The sequence below is a fragment of the Carcharodon carcharias genome, chromosome 11, assembly GCF_017639515.1.
Source record: "Carcharodon carcharias isolate sCarCar2 chromosome 11, sCarCar2.pri, whole genome shotgun sequence".
In the NCBI taxonomy this organism is placed as follows: domain Eukaryota; kingdom Metazoa; phylum Chordata; class Chondrichthyes; order Lamniformes; family Lamnidae; genus Carcharodon; species Carcharodon carcharias.
Window position 1 is genome coordinate 78049109 of NC_054477.1, and position 23607 is coordinate 78072715.

A 23607-nucleotide genomic window follows, 5' to 3' on the forward strand; every position below is an offset into this window, starting at 1 on the left:
AACATCAAGATTGAACTGACTGACAATCTGAGACGTTTCCAGTGGAATTGTTTGCTGTTAGATTTCGCTGTTTAGATCACGAGATGGCTCCCACCTATGTGTGGTGAATAGAGAGGACAATCGCCGTAAAAGGAATAAAATTATGAATATATTCCTTTGCAACTTTAAGATGATATATAATTGAACAAGATCAGTTTATGTTGAAGAAACCTGCTAAAATGTACTTATCTATTGATATAAACAAAGTATCTATACTTACTCGTAGAAGGTGGTCCATCCATTTTCATTACTTTTAGTTGCCATGAGACCAGTACTGCCATGATATGTCATCATAGCCAGTTCATGTCCCTGGGTAGACACACTCTTCAAAGCGCTGTTTGTACCAATAGTCAGCCAGTAAACCTGTCCATCTGGCACTACAAGCCAGAGTGGCATTCCAGTGGCATCCCGTCGAATATTTAATAAGTTTCCATTATTGTCTTTGATTGTGCTGATGTCTCCATTCCCAGTGTACGTGATATTATAAAGGTAATCTCCAGTGATAAGGCTCTGGGTATATAAATGACTACCATTGAGGGTAAATAAATACAGCTCTTGATCAATGGTTGAAGCAACTTCGTAGAGATTCTGAGAGTTGAGGAATGGCCTGTTTTTCTGAACAAATCTAATACGGATGTTCCCAAGATCTGCTATGTACAGTTCTCCCTCAGGACATACTGCCAGGGATGAGGGGGCATTTAGTTTTGCATCCTTTGCATATCCATCATCACCTGAATAACATTCACAGTTGGCATCATTTTTGCAGTCACAACCAGTTGGTGCTCCAGCAACTAGAGATATTTCGCCATTTGTTGTGACTTGGCGGATGCGGTTAATTTTCTTCTCATCTGTTTCTGCTATATACAAGATTCCATTATGGGAAATGGAAATGGCACTGGCTGACTCCAGGGTTGAGTGCACTGCCACCTTGCTAAGCAGGAAATGATCAATTCCAGGCACTTGGCAGTGCATTGGGCGTCCAGCCACAATGCGAACTTGGTGATTTTCTGAAATCTGAAGTACCACATTGTTGTCCAGCACATAAAGGGAATTATCCATGGGATTCACTGCCAGATCAGTGGGCCATTCCAGACGTACCTGAGGGCACAGTGTTACAAAATCAATAGTCATTATTAACATTTGACTTCATTCTGAGAAATAGGACAGTAATACAGTGATGTTGCTGAAATTTATCATTCTCTCTCCTGCTCATGTATGACTACCCAACCTTTTTATATAAGGAAGGCCCCATGAATGCTTGCACTTTGAAGCAATGACTTGATGATTAAAGTATTCAATGTCTTAAACAAACTCAAGACTTAAATATTTAACTGGAAAATCAAAATGTCATTTATGCATGACATCATCAAAAATTAGGTTCTCCTCTCCCCTTCTCACGACACAAAACAATGCCTGAACACTCTTTCAAGAAGTTATCAATCTATGAAAAGGAAAACAAATTTCATTTCATCCCCTTTGTAAATCTTGGGATGTAGTCATTCCAGATTTGCACTAAATGTAGTAGCAGGTGGGTAGAACGATCTTTTACTGCTGCGATGGTGGGTTTTCACACTGTATCGTCCCAAGCCTGCCGCATTAATTATGCATTCCCGGGATATACATCGTTTCGATGGAGGACAGGCTCTGATCTGCTTGCCATGCCATCATCTCGCCGCTTCATCACACCAGACACCACATTTAAAGTACAGCAGTGCTTATTGCTTCCAGCCCAAGACTGCAGCAAAGAAGACATGGCCCCGAAAGGCAAGACACCTGCAGCCCTCAAGCGCCTTTTGGATGGTGTGGAGGCCCGCTGTGATGTCCTGTACCCCCAATCTGGCTGCAGGAGGAGCAGCTACATTACCACTCTGGCTTGGTAGGCAATGGCAGTGGTGATCAATGCCACTGTTGCACAGAAAAGGTTGGCCATCCAATGCAGATAGAGGATGAATGATCTCATCTTTGCAGCCAAAATATGGGAACCATCTCATCACTCTAAACTCACACGCTCAAGCCCATCACATATTAACTGGCATCTCACTGACTGCCAGCTCCAAGGGCATCACCATCCATTGTTACACACATACCCTCACATGTCCATCTGGCCTCAAATCCTCTGGAGACTGCCTCCTCAGCCCTCACCATCTTGAGGCTACTAGCACAGATCAACATGTGCCCCCACACACACCCTGGGATATCCTTCTTACCCAGTATGGCTCTCGTCTTGCAACCTCTTCCCTTGGCCAGAGGCCACTTCCCCGCTTCCACAATCAAGACCTTGCCCCGCAGCCATTGAACAGCCACCCATATATGGCTGATCTGGTAGGTAGAGACCTACTCGTGAGCCCCCCGAAAAGTGATGTGGCACTGTCTGTGAAGCCTAGCGCTGATGACTGCGAGTGCTGACTGAAGCAAGGTCAGCAAACAAACCTTGAAGGCCCAAGCGAAGTCGAGCCCGCCTTATATATGCTGTAGTGAAACATATTGGCATGGGCGGATTATCCAGGGGAGGGCAATGATCCGGCGGGCTGGCCTTACAATGATATGCTGATGTACTCCAATAAGGTTCTCAACATCCGATGGCGGGGAATGTGGCCCACCATTGGCGAGTGAAGTGAATGATTGCAAACTGGTTTCATAATGTCGTGAAACTGATTTTTGGCCTTCTTGCCATGTTGTCTGCTTGTGCCACCGAACATGCCCGAGGCCAGCGGGCACGGAAAATCCCAGCCTTGGATTTCTCCCTTTCTCAAAAGTGTTATGGAGCCAAGGTCGTTATCAGCTCTGGTCCATACCATCAGAAATACTTAAATGTAAACTGAAGAAACTGCAAATACTCAAAAGGTCAGATGCTGCCTGACCTGCTGAGTATTTCCAGCAGTTTCTGTTTAAATTTCTGATTTCAAGAATTCACAGTATTTGGCCTATAGGAATATTTAGCAGGGCTATTAATAATAATAGAAATCCATAATAATTCATAATTTATGCATGGAGGAGGCTGAAATTCTCCATTGTTCTGATGACCGCAAGATGAAAAGCTTCGGCAAAATTTCTTTTTTCAGCAATACACAAATTCTCCATTCTTTCACATTTGCCAGTTTCCATTTTTTAACAATGTTAAACAATTGAACCGCTTGAAAGATTACTACTTTTGGCAGTCTACAGCTAGTGTTAGCAAGACAATTCTTATTAATTTGAGCCAGTGTTTCACATGGCTGATACTGCCCCTGAAGCAGTTTACATATTGAGGCAATGCTTCCGTCAATTCATGCTTAATGTTTCAACTTTGTTTTGTTAAGCTTGTACAGCAACACCTTACCCTTGTTAAAGAAATGTCTACAATGTGACAGAAATATTCTGAGATAGAGATATGTAAAAATAATTGAAAATCTCACTAGGATATATTTTTAATTTAAAAATTCTTTGCACAAATTCAGGATTTGTGTAGAGACGATGTGAAATGAGCTCCACTATATTACCTTCCTGCCAATTAGGAAATAGCACCATAATAAATGAGGTGCATACATCATGATGCAATATGTGTAATTTTCATAATATTTACATTAGCATTAGGAAGCAAATTTCTTTTTCAAAGTAGTGAATTTTCAATATTTAAAACCCATTTCCTATAAAAGCTGCCTTCTAAAAATTTCATGGCCTGTGATTTCACAATGACCGTTGAGATATAACCGAAAGGTTTTTTATTCTTCCAAGTGATAAAAGAATATTCTTGCTCCAGTTAACATGGCAGAAAGCCCAAATTGAATCTTTTCCGTGTGCCACTTCCATTGCAACTTTATTCACTCTTTCATTATCATTGTGATAATCTTGTGATAAGTATAACACAGTTAATTGTGCTAAAGTGAGGGCCAAAATGGAAAAGGGCAGCAAGAATGCAGCAACTTCTCTGCGAGGATGTAGTCTTGCTTTTGCTGAAAACAGGGTATTGAGAAGACCAAAATCTCCCCTTTGGACATTGTGCCAAGCTCATTGTGCTATTGTAACTGCGGGTTAACTAAATGCCCTTCATTTGAAGGGACTTTAAAATTAGAATCTAAAATATTTTGCGAACACTACCATAATAAACACTCATAATGGCTCAGTTGGAAAGTACATGACCAAACATGGAACTACAGGGACACTACAATTAATCCTTTTGCTTCCAGGCCAGGGAGGGAAGGGGAGTGAGGAAACATTTAGGGTACCCAATCTGACTTACTGTTAAATAACTTCTATTGAAAACGGGATTGTGTTGACACAAATTAGAGTTAGAATTAGGCTTGGCTATGAAGTATCAATAGAAAATAAAGAGATACCAGAGAGGTTGATGAACGTAATGCTGTTAATGTGGCGTACATGGACTTCCAATAGGTATTTGATAAAGTGCCACACAACAGACTTGTGAGCTAAGTTAGAGCTTATTGAACAAAAGGGATAATAAGGACGAATAAAAGAGACAAATTTACTCTACAGATTCCTCATGAAGAACTTGGGCCATGTATAGGAGAGGAAGACTGCTCACACCTAAAGAATGTTGCAAGGAAGAGTGAGCTTAGGAGAGGAGGAAATTAAATTTAAAAATACTCAATACTTGATTAATAAAATTTCCTTTTAAAGTCTGTGCATCTTTTTTAGTTAACCCGCAGTTACAATAGCACAATGAGCTTGGCACAATGTCCAAAGGGGAGATTTTGGTCTTCTCAATACCCTGTTTTCAGCAAAAGCAAGACTACATCCTCGCAGAGAAGTTGCTGCATTCTTGCTGCCCTTTTCCATTTTGGTCTGGTCTGGAAATAGGCAGCCAACAGTCCAGCAGGAAGCAGGCATGAACCTCATTACTATGTGCGATTTGGGATCCTGTTACTTGCATAGATCCTCAGAACAAGTTGGTGGGGAAATGTGCAATGTTTACATTACACAAATTAAGGGTAATAAAGGTTTATGGGGATAGTGTGGGTAAAACGCATTGAAGTGTTCGATCAGCCATGATTGTATTGAATGGAGGAGCAGGCTCGATGGGCTCAATGGCCTTTTCCTGTTCCTATGTTCCTATTCAACCTATCCTAAAAGGATTTTTGGAAGCTACTGGAAAAAAGTGTGCTACATGCTTCTTAGAACATTTTCTGCAGACAGGATGAACTTAACAGATCTCCTTGCATTGTCACAAAACTGCTCTTGCCTATTTACTCAACTTTCACCAACCCCTTCCCTATTTGCAAGGTCCACACTTTATGTCAGAACTGCCCACTGGGCTCTAATGATGGGCTACTGGATTTGCCCACCCCATGTTGGTGAGCTACCCTTCAATGCTGTATGAGCTGTCTGCATTAAACTTCATCTGCCACTTGTCCATCCATTCCACCAACCTATGTTCTTCTGAAGTTTACACTATACTCCTTGTGGTTCACAATACTTCTAAGTTTTGCATCATCTGTAAATTTTGAAATTGTTTCCTGTACACCAAGGCCTAGGTCATTAACGTATAACAGAAGATCAGGGGTCATAACACCGATCCCTGGGAAACCTCAATATATACTTTCCTCCAATCTGAAAAATAATCATTTACCATTCCTCTGTTTCCTGTCACTCAGTCACTTCCTACCTATGTTGCTACTGTCCCTTTTATTCCATGAGCTCTAACTTTGCTCACAAGTTTGTTGTGTGGCACTTCATCAAATGTCTTTTGGAAGTCTATGTACACCACATTAACAGCTTTACATTCACCAGTCCTCTCTGTTATCTCAGCAAAAAACTCAAGTAAGTTAGTCAAACATGATTTGTCCTTAACAAATCCATGCTGACTTTCCTTAATTAAACCACATTTGCCCAAGTGACAATTAATTTTGTCCTGAATTATTGTTTCTAGAAGCTTCCCTACCACAGAGGTTAAACTGTTTGGTCTGCAGATGCTGGGCTTATCCTTACACACTTTTTCAAAGAAGGGTGTAACATTTGCATTTTATTTGAAAGTCAAAATGTTTTGTAAAGTCAACAGCCATAAAGAAAATGGTGAACAACTTGATTGAGGAGAAATGGAAGTAAATCAGGAGGAGATATTTTGAGCTGTAAATAAAAAAAGACTTAGATTTTTCATATCCTATTTACTCAGCACAGCTGTTCATTTGTCAAGTGTTCACTTTAAAGGAACTATGATGATGCAAGCTGAGAAAAATTTAATGTTCCTCAACAAAAAAAAACTACAAAGCTTTGAACCCTTGATGCACAAAAGGAATTTATATTGCTGCCCAACCTTACAAATGAGAAAATGCGAACCATACGTAAATCTTAAACACTATGTATCGTCAACATGAAAAATCAATGGTCCAGAACTTGCATGGAGTGGCAATTACAGTGGGATTGCCACTCGCCTCCTTTTTACTTCCCCACATCTGGAGCTGCACATTTCTCGCCCCAACTTCTGATACAGGCCTGATGAGAAATATGCAGCACAGCAGCTCCAGAGTCCTTCCTGCGCAGGGCAGCAGTGTCGGGGGAAGTGAAGCCACACCCTCTTTTTACAGCACTTGCTGGCGTAAACTTTATAAGTTTATAGATCCCAACCACTGACAGGAGAGAAGGTAAATGTGTAAGGTAAGTGGGAAAGGTGGGTTGGGAAGGGAGATGGTGCTGGGGGGTGGGAGAAGAGGGGTGGTGGGTGATTGGAGGAGTGGTTGGGTCATCAGAGGAGTGATCAGCTGCTCAGGGGGGATGGTCGTGTGGTGGGGGATGATGGGGGAGAGTAAGATAGTCGGGGGGGGTAGTCGGGAAAGTGGGGGGTATAGCTGGGGAGCAGTTGGGGTGGGCGGGGGGGGGTTTGTGCGGGGAGGTGGTCAGGGATCCTCTGGTGGGTTTGGTCGGTGGTGGCAGGGGTCAGTATTCTAGTTATCCAGGAGTTAGGAATGGTTTTAATCCTTCTAACCTTTCCTGGGTAACTATTCTGCTAAAAGAGTTGGAACCATCCAAAGTCTCTGATCTAAATCAGAGTTCTGGACGGTTATAGGTGCAGAGTAATTGCCCATCGGAAGTTTAAACTTCCCGGGCAATTCCTGTGCAATCCTTGCCTGGGGACTTCTAAGGGTTTCCCTGCGGTTCTGGGGTACCTCTGGGTTACGGCCCCTTGCCCCTCCCCAGGAAATAGAAGATCTGGGCCAATATGAGGGTACATTGTTCTAACCAATAATCAGAACTGTCAAAACCCAAAGGTTACATGTAGAATCTGCAATATGCAAAGTAGAACTGCAGCCTTAGCACAATGTTCTTGCAGCTGCTTGTTCTGTACTTCAGTGCTCAGTGGTACAAGGCTCTGACAAAAATGATCCATTTATGATACTTGCTACAGAACTACAAGGCAAACAAAAAGGTATGAATACAAGACCAATTTACCTCTGGACAAAAAGGAACTGTGATAAGCTATGTTATGCCATATCTTTGTGCTCTCATAAGGCTCAGTTTCCTTCGGGTGATGGAAAACCGACAATAGCTCCTACATCTCACCTACTTAATTTAAAAAAAAAACAGCCACTTAGTAGACCACCTCTGTGTTCGCCATCCAATTAGGGACAGTGAATGGCACCAAGAGGCTGGAGACCAATTGGAGGAGTTGAAGGAAAGGCCGGCCAGCAGCACCACTGGGAAATTTGAGCGCTGCTCAGCAGAAGGAGAGCAAGAGGATGCCACAAGATGGAGGTGCTCGCGTAAAGGTCCAACTGGCATTCTTTGAACAGCAACCAGAACCATCATGGGGACGGGTGTGTAGGGGTATCTGCCCCAGATGCTTGTGGATATGCTGAATACAATCTTTATGATAATTTTTAATTGAATCTTGTAGGATCATATGATGGGTCTCATGTGATTGTGAAGCTGCCCCTAGTATATTGCTGGACTCCTGACACAGCAGAAGGCCCAAACGCCATTGATTAAATTTCAGTGCAGTGCCAGATTAGCGGCTAACTGCTAAATTGGCTACCTGTCACTGCCAGGCAGGTGTTGCTTTTGGGAGCATTCCTCCGGAAAAAGTACATGGAGGTGAAAACTCATCAGGAAGCCAACCGGATGAGCTGCATTCCCAATTTCCATGCCTCCCTGTCTTCAAAGCAATCCTGTCTTCCACAGGATTGGTAATATGTCAGCCACAGTTTCCAATTAAGGAAACCTGCTAGCAGAATCCCTCCGGGGCAGACATACAGGAAATCATAGCACAGTTTGTGAAATTTACATCCCATTTCACTGCTGTAATTTACTTCAAAAACCAGTGTTTGCTGAATTTTGCTCTTGGTCAGTTAAGAAAGAGTTGTGCCAATGATAAAGCCTTTGCTGATGGTGAAGTCTGTTTTAAGGGATTCACGCAATAAATGTAGGAAAATGCTCCATTTAGGACAGGCCAGCAGACATCAGCATTGTGCAAATTCGACCCCATGTTAAAATAGAATTCGTAGTCAAGATTGATGTATATCATTATATCTGGGCGTTAACCAAATCCTTACTCCAGAATGATTAGACTCTCACAATTCAGGGTACATCCAGAGAGGAGAAACTGAAATATGACAATGATTTAAAAATTGTACAGTTCGCCACAGATCCTGCAGTCATTGTGCTTGTGACAAATAGTTGTGCTGAATATCTTCATGTACTGTACATTTGAACTAAAATATTTGATAAAAGTAATTTGATTTTGTTTGCAGATTATAAGAGCATGAAAAATGTAATATGTAATGTACAACAACAAATTCTATTGAAATGGAGCCTTCAAAGTAATAAAGCGTCCAAGGTACTTCACAGAAGCATTATAAAATCAAATATGACACTGATCCACAAGAGGAGATATTAGGTGAGATGGCCAAAAGCTTCATCAAAGAGGTAGATTTTAAAGAGTGTCTTAAAGGGGAAAAGTGAGGTAAAAAGGTGGAGGTATAAGGGAGGGTATTCCAGAGCTTAGGGCCTGGCAACTGAAGGCACAGGCACTAATGGTGGAGTGATCAAAAGCATGGATACTCAAGAGCACAGAATTAGATGAGCACAGATATCTTGGAAGGGTTGGAGGAGATAACAGAGCTAGGGAGGGGTGAGACTGCAACAGAAGATAGATACGCTACCTGAATGGGCAGAGAAGTGGCAGCTTTAACACAGAGAAATATGAGGTGATGCATTTGGCAGACACGGAGGCGCAACATAGTCTTAATAACACAGTTCTAAAAAGTATGCAAGGACAGGTGGACCTGAGAGTTCATTGCATAGATTTTTGAAGGTGGCAGGAACTATTTTCTAGTTTGCAAAGCCTATTTGTTCTTGGGCTTCATAAATAGAAGTATTGAGTACGAAAGCAAAGCAATTGTGCTGAACCTTTTAAAGCTCTGTTTAGGCCTTGATTAGAGTATTGCTTCAGTTCTGATCACCACACTTCAGAGAGGATGTGAGGGGTCCTTGAAAGGGTGCAAAGGAGATTTACCAGAATGCTTCAAGGTGTGGGGGATTTTAGCTACGAGGTTAGGTTGGAGAAGCTGGTATTGTTCTCCTTGGAGCAAAGGAGATTGAGTGGTGATTTGTTAGAGATGTAGAAGATTATGATAGGTTTAGCTAAGGTAGAAAAAGATAAGCTGTATCTATTAATTGATGGTACGAAAAGACTACAGGACACAAGTTTAAAGCTTTGGGCAAGAGATGCAGGGAGCATGTGAGGAAGAACTTTTTAACACAGCAGGTGGTAATGACTTGGAACTCGAGAGTAGTGGAAGCAGAAATGTTCGATGATTTCAAAAGAAAATTGGATGACACTCGAGGGAAATAAGCTTGCAGGGCTATGGGGATAGAGCGGGGAAAGTGACTAACTTAATTGTTCTACAGAGAGGAGGTAAGGACTAGATGGGCCGAATGGCCTCCTTCTGTGCTGTGATAATTCGATGACTCTAGGAGCTGACAGTGAGATGAAGTTGGGTGGTTATGGAGGTGGAAATAGGTGGTCTTAGTGATGGCATGATTATGCAATCGGAAGCCCATCTTGGGATCAAATATTTGACAGCAAGGTTGCGAACAGCCTGGTTCAATCTTAGACTGTTACCAGAGAAAGGGATGGTGTTGGTAGATGGGGAATGGAGTTTGCAGCGGAGACCAAAAACAATGGCTTCAACCTTCCTATTATTTAATTGGAAGAAATTTCTGATGATCCAGTAATGGATGTCAGATAAGCTGACTGATAATTTACTAATAGTGGAGGAGTCAAGAGAGGTGCTGGTGAAGTAGAGCTGGGTGTCATCAGTGTACTTGTGAAAACTAATACTGTGCCTTCAGATAATGTGCCAAGTGGCAGCATATAGATGAGAAATAGTAGGGGTCAAGGACAGATCCTGGGAGGGGGGTGGGGGTGGGGACGGGACGACACCAGAAATAATGGTGCAGGAGCAGGAAGAGAAGCCTTTGTAAGTTACACTCTAGATATGATTAGACAGATAGGAATGGAACCAAGGAAGAGCAGTCCACCCAGCTGGATGACAGTGGAGAGACATTGGAGGAGGATGGTGTGGCCAAGCATGTCAAAGACGGTTCGACATGTTCTGTGGAGAAAAGTTTACATTTGGCACAGTCACATAGGATGTCAACTGAGACTTCGATAAGAGCTGTGTCGGGGAGAACGTGATTGTAGGAATTTAAACATGGGGTACTGGGAAAGATGGGCACAGATTTGAGAGGCCACAATAGTTTCAAGGAATAAAAACAGAAAATGATGGAAAAGCTCAGCGTGTCTGGCAGCATCTGTGGAGAGATAAACAGAGGTAATGTTTCGAGTCTGTATAATTCTTCTGAGGAACTCTTCTGAAGAAGAGTCATATGGACCTGAAACGTTAACTCTGTTTCTCCCTCCACAGATGCTGCTAGACCTGCTGAGCTTTTCCAGCATTTTCTGTTCTCATTTCAGATTTCCAGCATCCAGAGTGCTTGGCTTTCATCATGGGTTCAAGGACTTTGGAGATGAAAGAGTTTGGAGATGGGATGGTAGCTTTCAAGGATGGTTTGGACAAGATTGCCGCAAATCCCAGCGAACCAGTGAAAAGGACCATTTATGGTATTTCACTGGGGTTTATGTTGAAGTTATGGTGGACAACTGGGAGAAAATTGGAAATTCCCACCACATACCTTTTAGCTAATATTTCCCATCTATCATCTTCAATTAGTCCACAAATAATGAAACTATAAATGGGTCACTTGCTTCACAAGATTATACTGTATGACAAGCATGTTACCTGGGAAATATCCATCACTGAGTCACAACTAAGAGGCCGTGCTGAAGTTAGATCATTAGAACCAATCACAGAGGAGATGATTCCATTCTGATCAATCCGGCGAATTGTAGTTCCATCCACAAAGTATATCAGACCAAATTTGTCAACAGCAATACCTGGTGAAGAAAAACAATGAATAGTCCAAGAAAACTGTCAAGTAAGGAATTAGGCACAGCCCATTTACCTTTTTTCTGTTGATCAAGCCACAAACTTTCAAACTGGAAGAGGATCTGCAGGGCAGTCATCATATTTCTAGATGTGTTAACATAGTAGCTGATTAGTTCGGTTGGTGGATATCTTATTAAAGCATTTTCTACAATGACAAAAAATGCTAGAAATACTCGGTAGGTCTGGCAGCATCTGTGGAGAGAGAAACAGAGTTAATGTTTCAAGTCAATGACCTTTTATCAGAAGTTCTAATGAAAGGTTATTGACCTGAAACATCAACTCTGTTTCTCTCTCCCAGATGCTACCAGACCTGCTGGGTATATTCAGCCTTCTGCAGATTTTCAACATCTGCAGTGTTTTGCTCTTATCTTCTGCAATGATGGCCCTGTTTCTCTAAGGAAGGTGCTCCCACAGAACATGTTGATATTTGTTAAAGGTTTCTGCATACAGAAACATCTGGACACTGCATTGACTAGTGAAATACAACAGGATTTTTGAAAAGACATGCACTGCACATCTGATAACCTCAGTGGATGTTTGTCCAAAACCAATTCTGACATCATAAAAAAGTAGAAAATGAGAAAAAGTCACCATACGCAATTTGCCTCATGACAGTAGCAAACCAACTAACATATTTAATGTCTATGGAAGGCAACAGACCACAGATAGGACTTCAAACAAATTCTAGAGATGACCTTTAGTAGTACAAGAATTACTGTGAAATTTACAGTACTTAATCATCAACATTTATCCTTATAATCCTCAAATCCATTCTTTAAGAAATTGTTATCCAGCTTGTTTTTGAGGAATTATTTGATGTTGGATTCATGTTTTGCTTCACAAGGGGGGAAAAGTCTACTAATCTTCTATCTAGTCAAGTTTGTTCATTTCATATTTTTTCCTCTCCTTCTGTAATTAGGATGTAAGTTAAGAATAACTGGAAAAAATTCACGTAACTCATTTTTCAAAATTAATGTAGATACTACGGGGTGTCAGATTCCCCGCACCCTCCTCAAAAAGTTGGTGGGGAAGAAGGGTTTGGGGGGGGGAGACAGCCTGCACATTGCCCCTTCGCTATTTAACTGTTAATAGGCTGCAAGTGGAATTTCCAACTCTCAGGGACAGGGTATCCCCCACTCAGAAGCCAGCAGCTCTCCAGAATTTTGAGACAGAGGTGTGTGGCACTGGATCAGGATTTGGTAAGTGTTTGAGGGTCTTGCCAGGTGTCAAGCTCACACGCCTCAGTGAGTGGTGTAGGCAGGTGATGGGCCAGAGTTTGAGAGATCATGGGGAGGGGGGATCCTGGAGAGGTTCTCCGCTGAAAATGCCCCCACTGTCCTCCACAATGATCTCCTTCTCACCCCGGCACCAAGGTCTGCTTGACCGGCCCTGGTGAGTCTGACCAACTTGCCTGCATTCCAGGACCTGTTCCTCGTTGCTGGTCCAGGCCCTGATGCAGACACAGCTGTGGCCACCATTTCCGGTGGCACCTTTGGGATTAAAGAGCTGTCTGCCCTTTGATTGGCTGGCAGCTGTTGGAGGCAGGATCTTCACCCTTAAAGGCATGGAGGCCCTGCTGGCAGGCAGTTAGCTGCCCAATTGTTATGACACAGCAGTTTTTAAAGAGTGAGTTATTTAAAATCCTAAGGGGAAACTTTAAACAACTGTCATAACCTATATTTTCAAGTGGGATGTTTTGAGTTGCAGTTCTAAATTCAGGAATAAGACTATCAGTTCGCGAGAGGATTTTATATCAAACTACATGGGACCTTTATTAATTTATACAAATTAAACACATACACTTGGCTACAAATTACTACTATCATAACTTTTTAACAAATTCCCAAACTAATCTCTACTAAGGCAGCAACAACCCATAGACTTTAAGTAGACACCAGGCAAAGCATTTTCACCCTACAAATTCAAAATGAGGTTCCTTTCACTTTGGTTCCTTTGCAGACAGTTGTAGGCTTACAGCCTTGTTACATGCCTTTGCTCTGCACACACAAAACTGCCTTCTGTTATACCCAGCATTTTTCTTTGAATGTAAATTCTCATTGTATCAGCAGGTGCTTTGAACTCCACCTCCTCTAACAATAAAACCCCTTTCGTAGTACCAATTTTATTAGTAATATAAACATATTGCTTGGTCTCTCCTAGCTAGGTGCAAGATCTCACTCCCCTTCTTGAATGCTCTATTCAACTAAATGCAAATGCACTCTACCTTACTGTTTACATCTCAAAATTACTAAACATTAAAGCACCCAGACTAGCTGGCTTTAATCCAATTAAAACACACACAGATATACCCACAGATTAAGCCTCTATTTATATAAAAAAAAATTCCGGTGACATTATATACATTAATAGCTTAATGACACCGACAGATATTTAATCTCAATCGGGACTTCCAAAAATGCTGCAGTGGGGCTGCCCTTTGCTTTCTGGCTGGTGGACAGGGATATCACTGTGGCCATTAAATTCAGCTCTATATTCCTTCATACAACTGCTTCCTTGTTCAGGTCCCGATGAATGCTACAAATTTCCTTGACAATGGTCATCTTGCTTGTTGTTATCGTTTTTTTTAAACAGCATTATTGAAAACAGGATTCTCTATAAAATTTATAAGTCATGTGGACCCCTGTGGAACTTCACCAGCTACTACTTCCCATACAGATTTTTGTGTTAATCATTCTTTTTTGCCTTGGCCAAGTCAAACCAATCCGCCATTTGATCAACGAGCCTTTGGCTGTAATAATACTGCCAATTTCATAATGAGACACAATGCTTTCAGATGTGTATGACACAAAGATGAAAGTTTCACTTTGGAATCAAGTCTTGGTCCACCTGCTGAGCATTCTCAAACCAAGCACTGAGGACTTTAATACCCCTTCTAAGAGGCCGTCTCCAACTTCTTGGGCTCTACATCACAGAGATTAGTCACAATTTTGCCTCTGTATCAAAAGGTCATGGCTTCACTCTAGGACAGGAGCATATTACCTAGGCTGACATTTGTGAGGAGTGAGGGTGAGCTGGTTTTGTTAGGAATGTTAAAATGAAGTCTCAGCTGCCAGTTCAGATGGACACAAAAGGTCCCATGGCACTACTCGAAGAGCAGGGAGTTTTCCTGGTTTCTTGGTCGCCATTTATCCCTCAACCAAAGCAGAATAATTGTCAATTTATCTCATTTGTTATTTTTGGGACCATGCTACATGCAAATTAACTGCCACAATTGCAACACCCTGAGAACGTGTAAGTTACTATACAAGCAAGGTCTTTCCATAATTCCAATGTGGAATGTTGAATGTTGAACTTGAGTTTGGATATAGCCCACTGATCTCCTGGGCATTTTGCAAACATAGTTGTTCAGTATGTATAATGCTATAAGAAAGCGATCATGGTCGCCTACTGTCTCCTAACATTAAAAATAAGCTGCTTTGAGGTGTGAAGCTCCATGTACATCAGTAGACACATTTAGAGAGCTCTCTCTGACCGGCAAAGTAGGAGTTGCAACTGAAGCATATCTTAGTATCAAGTGAGCTCTGTTGGCTGCACTTTGCACTCAATGTTGATGATTAGTCTAAGAATGGTCACATAATTTACTTGTAACCTTAACGGCAATCTTCAAAACTGATGCACTGTTCTTGGCGATTTCTACAGGCTCCTCAGTGTGCTTAAACTTACTTGAGATTCAAAGGCAAGAATCTCTAAACTTTCTGGTACCAATGGTCAGGCCATAAAAATAACTAAAGTTGCACGAGCTAATTGGCTGCAGACTTTACCTCTCGGACTGGTTAGAGTGGCTTCAGTCGCTTTTCCACCATCACCACATCGAGCTTCATCAAAAGGAAGGCATTGGTCTCCGGTTCCAGCTACTACCACAGCATTCTTAGTGATTTCCTTGACTCCGGTAAGGGATTTTACTTTATAGACACGTCGGCTATTTGTATCAGACAGATACAATGATCCTGACACAGCATCCACAGAGAGGTAGTACTTGTGTGCTGGGCTGTTACTAAAAAAAAGCACATGTTAAACTTTAGATAACTCAGCATTTAAATGGAAATGTTTTATATTTACTTGTAGATTTGAATTTTGTCGAAGCTGCTTATGCTTGTTGCTGTAGTTCCCAATTAGGGCATGTTATGCCCTTCTCACTCTTAAATCATGCTGAACCAATTCCTATTGACTTCTGGCCTGTTATGTATCTGCAGTTACTCAACACATTTTACCCAAGTACTCGCCTCCACTGATCGCCTCAGACCTGTGTTCCTCTCTGTCAACTCTGGTGGTCCTTAATCCAGATGGCTCTGATTAGCCATACTTTTCCTCCCCCTATCGCCTTCTACTCAGTTCTTGACTGATCAGTTGACTCACTCAGTGTACTGGTGCCCCTCTACATGTCTTCTTTGGGTCCTTCAGGCCAGACCCTATACATAATTAATTTTCCACAATAAAGACCCAATCGCTATTTATTCTTGTTGACTGATGCCAGATTTATTAAATAATTAATGATTCTGGTATCAAAATCTCTTTCAATTCATTAACCCCCATATTTGTTTAGCTAATTCTATTAAATATTCTTAAAATAATTTAGTTTCTATTTCCTCATCACTTATTCTCTTTTTACCCATTCTCCCCAAACCCCTTTTTTCAGTCAGTTCATTTCTCGGAGTTCCATTTTTATTTTTGATTGTCACAATCTCAACCCACTATCCTTCTCACTTGTCCTCTGTCCCTTTTTTCACTTTCTCCATCCTCTTCTTTTCTCCTGAAGAAGAGTCATACGGACTCGAAACTTAACTCTGTTTCTCTCTCCACAGATGCTGTCAGGCCTGCTGAGTTTTTCCTGCATTCTTTGATTTTATTTCAGATTTCCAGCATTTGCAGTATTTTGCTTTTATCTTCTTATCTCATCTTTATCCATCCTCCACCTCCCCTATCTCCTCATTAATCTTTTCTCCACTCCCTCCTTAATGTGCTAGTTTCACTGGTTCCAACAGTGCAATTGTTCCCTTCAGCCTTCAAACCATGACATCCTCCAGCAATCTTCAACTCTCTTTACCCAATCAACACACCTCCACCGCTCCCTATCAAACAAAGACCTGTAAAACTCATGGTTTACTATTCTTCCATCCCTACCCTCTAACCCTGCATCACTTTTGCATTTTCCTATCCCCTCAGTCTCCACTTCACCCCAACACCAATTTACCATTCCTTTCTACTCCTTCCTGTTTCACCCATGTCCTATTTTTGTTCATCTATCTTTGCAATACTACCTCTGCACTGGTCCAATGATTCTCCACTCTAATCATTCCTGACTTGAAAATTATACAGCATTGGTTTCCTGTGTGCAGTTTGATGGGTGATCACTAGTTATACATTAAATTTGGTGTGTGCGTCATGAAATTCATTGAGAACTTTAATGGGAACATTGTCCTGTTGGTCGACCCACTATACTACTAGTTACACATGCAGATGGCGCTGTGACAGAAGTGTTCAATGTGAAGATGTATCGCACTTTGCTTGTCTCAGATTCAACCAACCTGGAATCACACAACAGATGTTACTACATATTTAGCAGACTATTACTGTTTTGGACCCTCTTTCCTTTTTAAAGTTTTAACTTGGAAAATTAAAAGAATTGATTTGAAGTTTTAATTTTTCAGTCCTTGGGACGAACCAGTTTGTTCTCCTGGGGCCTACTTTCTCTGGTGTGGGGCCTCTCACAATATCTGACCCTGCCATCTCAGTTTTTTCTCTAACCTCATGATTATATTTTGTGCTGTCTCTAGAATATTTTTTCTTTTATATCTGTTCTGATTTTTAAAGTTGTATTTGTGGCACTCAATGATATATCACCATCGTTGCTTTGTTCCTCTTCCTTCTTGCATACCTGCAGCCGCCATTGTAATCGCACTTGTGTGTGAGGATAGTGTTATAGGTGCCTAATATCTTCAAAAAACAATCTTCTTTCAGATTTGAGGACCTCCATAGTATGAATTCTCTACAAGTTTCAGGCTGTTTCTTCCACTGCCACCTTGGCCTTCCTCGACCCTACCCTCAAACTCCTTACTCTCAGCACCACTGCCATGGCTGACACAGTGAATATTCCTGGATGGTTCCTTTAGTGCTTTGAGCACACTATTTCCCATAACACAAGTTTCCTGCAAATTTGAGGACGTCCACAATGCAGACAATTTAATTTTATTTTGCCTTGACAACCATTTTACAGGTAAACTAATATATTTAAGGGGTATATTTGCTCTCTTAAGAATGTGATTTTTAAAAAAATATAATAGCCATTTGGTGTTTGTGGTGAACAGCTGGTGCCAACTCCTTCCCCTCTTTCCCCCATCCCCACCTTCATCTGATAAACATCCTTAGTCTCCAGCCAGCAAACCAGACTGATGTTAGACTTCACCTCATCAACACATTTGTGTAATTAATATGGCTTTAAGTTACATTATACTGTGCAGAAGCTTAGCTTGGAAGCCTTAATTTGTATGTATTATTGGAATGTTATTAAGAAGTCTTTAAATTGGCATCTCTTTAAGAGCCAAAATACTGTAATGCTAAGAATGAACATCTGGAATTATAGTTAGGGCACAATTTCCACATTTGGGCTCCAGTGAGTCTAGCATTAGCCAATATTGATTGGCTAGAAGGATGGCCTGAGGGCTGGGTGAACCAAGGTTAGTTTGTTGTAGGGAAGCTAGAAGCTTTCTTCCCATTGGTCAAGAATTGCAAATAGATGTTTAGAAGTTATTAGCTGTGTTGACACAGGTGCATAGACTTGGGTTGAATGTTACAAAAACTGCCTGCAAAAGGGGTATAAAAATAAAGGAACATCTCTAGGATCTTTGCACTTCCCAGGGGATAGCATTTGTCAGAGGACACTTACTGGGGACATTTGTTGGGAGAAAATTTTAGGAGTTGGTAGTAGATCATTTACTAGGAGGTTAGCATTTGTGTGGGATATTTCCAGTTGATGGGTAATTGTCATAGGTTGAGAGTTACTGCAATAATCCAATATTAGGCATAGTATTAGTGAATAAAGTAACTGTCACCAGGTTGGGGATTACCATAAGAATCTAGTATAAAGATCAATGTTAGAACTAATGATAACTGCCCATGGAGAAAGTGAATAGTCTTTCTAAACAAGTTGCTTTCAGCTTGAGGGAGTCAGGGAGTGAGAGCGAAACATTCAGCAAGCAGCTGTGAAATGTGTAGCTTCAGCAGTTAAGATGGACTGAAAGCTACAGCAGTTGAAGTAGACTGGGAAACCAGAGTTGAAGTCCTAAAGCTGCAATGGAGTTATGTTAACTAAGCTGAAGTTGCGAAGGACATCGTGAGTCAAGAGACCAATTTCAAGGAACCAAGAAAAGAAAACCCCAGAACTGTCAGGATTCACAGAAAGACAGACACATGTTGAACATGTGTATCATGCCATGCCTCAACTAGTGGAAGTTTCAGTATTAATCCTTGTTGTCCAATAAACATTGTTAGTTTGCATTCCAAATTAGTGATTGAATAATCATATTGGCTAAAAGGACAATCACAAGAATTTTCTTACTCTGAGGTTTAGTATAGAGTCTAAATCCCTACACTGATGTTCCATTTTAGGATGTAAGTGTAAGCCAACTTGTCCAATTATGTTAGCCACTAGTCACATGACAAATTGCATTTTTGATTACTAATTAAAAAACGACTCAGTCATAGGCATTGTTTTTGAGCACTGGATCTTAATACGTAAGATATTTGCATAGCGTATGCCTGTGAACAACAACCTTTTAGTGCATTTGTTGATAAAAAAGACAAAAAGCAGTGTATGCATGTGTTTTTTAAAATCATTCTTAGTGCGTTATTTTCTTGGTTAATGATTGGTGATAGATTTTTGTAAAATAGATGGTGCAAGTGAGGTACATGGGCCTGTATTTTGTGAATGTCCAAAAGACGTTTTCTACTAAAACAAGTGCATGTGGCTAAAATGATGTTCAGCATAGCCATATTTCTGCATGTTGTACATACACTGACTTAAAAATCAGGGTTCTCAAATTCAAGATACATCACCATCAAAAGAAAACAAATGGATGGTTTAGCTGACTATTTGATAGCAAGAGGTGACAGACCTGTCAGTTTTAATGAATGTAATACAGAATTTCATTTTAAATAAAAATGAAGACTAATTTGTATATCAAAATGGAAATCCTTATGTTCTTCTGCAACAATATCTGACAGTAGAAAGTCCACAAATTAAGTGTTATTTCAGGGGTGGAATTTACTCATCTTGGTCCCACTCATTTGCTTTTATGGCATGAAGTGCTTCAATTTAACTAATCACAATACATAGCTCCAGGGCTACCTCACAAGATTTTCCAAGAGTATTGAAGTTACTTCTGCAATTTGAGATTTTATTAAATGGTTTTTGTTGCTTTCTTATGAAGACAAAATAAAATCTTAACTCTTGATGATAGTATTTACCTCATCAGCCTCTAACACAGCTGAACTCCTTCCTCAAACACTGCTGGGTATTGACTGTGAGAGAATAACAATAGTGCTATTAATTGGAATCCCCATCTCTGCGCTATTCAATTTGATTCTCCCTACACTATTTTATCTTTATCCCGGAATGCCTTGACCTTCAAAAGGTATCAAGGCCATTATTGGATGATATGAAATGCTCCATTTATATTCATTTTCCAATGATACTGCAAATGACTAATGGGTACAGCAATATTATCTGATTTTCTCCCTTAACCAGACAGTAGTTTCACTCTGCCGATCACTATCACAGTGTAATGAATGCAACTAACTTTCATAGACCCGACTGCTGCTTGAAGTGTTTTTGAAAACAAATAACCCTATTATTTAAAAAATTTCAGTCATACATATCATTCCCTTACCTGTGCCTGAAATCTTTATTTCTGACAGAAGACAGGTCCAGAAGAGACAGAAAAAGGATTCAGTATTAGTTTTTGAGAGAATCGTAAATATCCAAGAAGAATATTGACAGCTAAGATAGATTACCACAGATCAATTCATGAGATTAAACAAAACTTTTGTGAATGTAAAATAGTGGTGATTGAACAATCAAGGCTTTTAGTTTTTCAACAACCTTCATCAACTTTGCATCCATCTATTTTAGCATATAAAAGATGAGTACTTCATTTGAAAAAAGCAGTTTACTCTGGTACCAAAAAAACAAATATTTTCTAAATTCAGGTGCAGGTCAAGTGTATTTCATTATATAACAATAATTCTCTGCTAAAATTCTGTCTCCCAACAGTACAGGTCCAATAAAATACATACTTTTGTAACTTGTGAAGTTAGAAGTGACAGGTTTCGATAAACCACATTCATAACACCAATGGTATTCTGATATTAGGGTCCAGTTTTGTACTGATCTTTTGCAAATGTTCATCCTAACTACTTGGTTGGGACAATATGTGAACAGAACTTAGAAGCATTAGGAACAAGAGTAGGCTATTCAGCCCCTTTAGCATGTTCAATCATCAATGGCTGATCCACACCTCAAATCCATTTATCCACCTATGCCACACATCCGTTGAAAAAAATGAGCATGAGCAATTCACTGCTCCAGAGAACAAAAAATGATTTTTGATATGGCTGGTATAATGTATATGTTCACTGGAGGTAATAGCGCAATGAATATATTCTTCATTGGACCACAATGTGCCTTATTTCATAATGCTATGGCAATGGGCTCCAGCATCAAAAATGGCTTGGGCTGATGAGTGGCAAGTAACATTCATGTCACACAAGGTCCAGGCAATGACCATCTCCAACAAGACAGATTCTAAACACCTTCCTTTGAGATTCAGAGATTCAACTGCATTAACATCGCTGAATCCACCCATCAATCTCCTGGGGAGGTTGAGGGTGGGGTTGGGTGGGTGGTGGTGGTGCTATATATGACCAGAAATGTAACTGGACCAACCACATTAATACAGTGGCTACAAAAGCAGGTCAGAAGTTGGATGTTATGCAGCAAATGACTCACATCCTGTGGCCACCAATTAGAAGGCACAAGTCATGAGTGCGATGGAATACTCTCCATTGGATGACTGCAGCTCCAACATTTCTTAAGGAGCTTAACAGCCTGCTTGATTGCCACCCCATCCACCACCTTAAACATTGAATTCTGGCATCATTGCAGCAACCTACCAAGGTTTCTTCAACAGCACCTCCCAAAATTGCAAACTCTAACACCTGGAAGGACATGGGACATGTGCATGGGAACACCACCAACTACAAATTCCTTTCCAAGTCACAGACAATCCTGACTTGGAAAGATATTGCTGTCCCTTCATTGCCGCTGTGCCAGAATCCTGAAACATCCTAACAAACAGCACTGTGGTTAAACCGACAGCACATGGACTGCAACAGTTCAAGAAGGTGACTAACTACAACCTTCTTAAGGGCAGTTTGGGATGGGTATTAAATGCTGGCCATGCCAGTGATGCCCACATTTCATGGACATATATAAGAAAACATGGTGCAATCAGCTAAAGTTGAAATGGTGAGTGTAGACCACTGTAATGTTCATTTAGTACAGAATATTTTTTGACCACAGTAACATGTAATAGTCAGTTCAGACTTTAAATCAAATGTCTGTCTTACTGAATGTCACAAAAGTATAAGAATTCACATAATATTATTGTGATTTATTGTAAAAGTAGTTTAATAGTGGGGTTTGGATAGCGTTTGTGTGTGTGTCTGTGTGTGTGTGAGAGAGAGAGATTTAATTGAATTGGAGACAGCTAGTTTGGAGATTTTAACTCATTGAAAGAAGCTAGGTTTGAAATGCTAAATATGTAAACATGGCTGAAATTTTAGAATGTAAGGAGAGAAGAATTTGCATTTTTAGATAAATCAGGGCAATTTGAATTTCAAAGAGATGATAGGAGGAGTTGGAGAAGCTAGGCCAAGCAGTGTGTTTATTTTTCCCAAAGGTTACTGACAATATTAGCACTGTGAAAAGATTTATATTATGAGAAAGGTAAAGTTCCAAAGAGGTATGGGAACAATGGAATTTATATTAAAAGGGAGAAACATGTAAAAATAAGAATGAGGCAATGTGTCAGGAAAGGTATTGTAAGATTTAGCAGAAGTGTGGAAGTGTGAGAAGCCTCCAGGATTTGTGCATGAAGTTTGCTGTCTAGAGAAAGTGAAGCTGGGAAAAGCCATTTTGAATTTTACTGTCCAGGCTATTGCTGACATCTGTTTAAATGCTACATTTTTCCACTGTTGCCTTAAAGGGGGTTTAATGGAAGCCATATTAATGAGGGGCTTTAGGAATTATTTCAATAGTAATTTGTAGACCTATGTATGTGCTTGAAATCTTCTCTTTTGTTGATAAATGTTTAATTTAGTTTTCTAAAAAATCCCTGAAGTCTTGGTGGAATTATTACTTCTGAATTCAGGGCACACATGTCAAAATAAATACAAATTGCACAACCATTTATATAGCTTAATCAGGTTTCCCTCGTGGATTTGATCTGCCTGGCACACATCATCTGCTGTGTCATAACAAATTGGGGGCTCTTTGCGGTATTATTGAAGCTCCTTGATTGGTTTGGAGCTGGTGAATCTTAAGGTTACAAGTACGAGAAGCACTTTGAATTCAGGAGTTGGTGTGAGGGATTTTGAAAGTGGAAAGACTGCAAAAATGGTTGTATCCATGGTGAAAACATTTTTGGAAGTAGAAGATATAATTCTGATTGGGTTACAAAAAGTATCTAAGGGTAGGCTGATAGAGTTGGCAGATGAGTTACAGTTAAGGTTACTTGTAGGGGCAAAGAAAAGCAGACATAGTTGAAGTGATCGCACAACATTTGGAGTTGGAAGTGATACCGTACACTAGTGAGTCACAGCTGGAAGTTGTGAGACTTCAGTTAGAAATGAAGAAGCTTGAATTTGAACAAGCAAAGGAACTGAAAAAACTTGAAGGCAAAAGAAAAAGAACTAGAATTGGAATTGAAAAGGCTAGAGGCAACAGAAAAAGGGAAAGAAGGGAGCCTGAATTTTTCAGGCGGCAGGTGGGCTCGGTGCGGACGGGCGGTTGCGGAGCCGATTGGCTCCACACTGCCATTTTACGTGAGCG

General features: G+C 40.6%; 1 protein-coding gene across 5 annotated transcripts in view; it reads right to left on the bottom strand.

Annotated features, from left to right (window-relative positions):
* Nucleotides 1-23607, bottom strand: part of tenm4 (teneurin transmembrane protein 4) — a 523453-nt gene that overhangs the window by 49336 nt on the left and 450510 nt on the right. For 4 of the 5 annotated variants that reach the window (XM_041199170.1, XM_041199169.1, XM_041199167.1 and 1 more), the window contains 4 exons: nt 20387-20407; nt 15263-15495; nt 11274-11428; nt 260-1137 (listed from right to left, as the gene is read on the bottom strand). In XM_041199170.1, coding sequence (XP_041055104.1) covers nt 260-1137; nt 11274-11428; nt 15263-15495; nt 20387-20407 — 1287 coding nt within the window. The remainder of the gene's footprint in view (nt 1-259; nt 1138-11273; nt 11429-15262; nt 15496-20386; nt 20408-23607) is intronic. The other variant, XM_041199166.1, reaches the window with a different exon arrangement.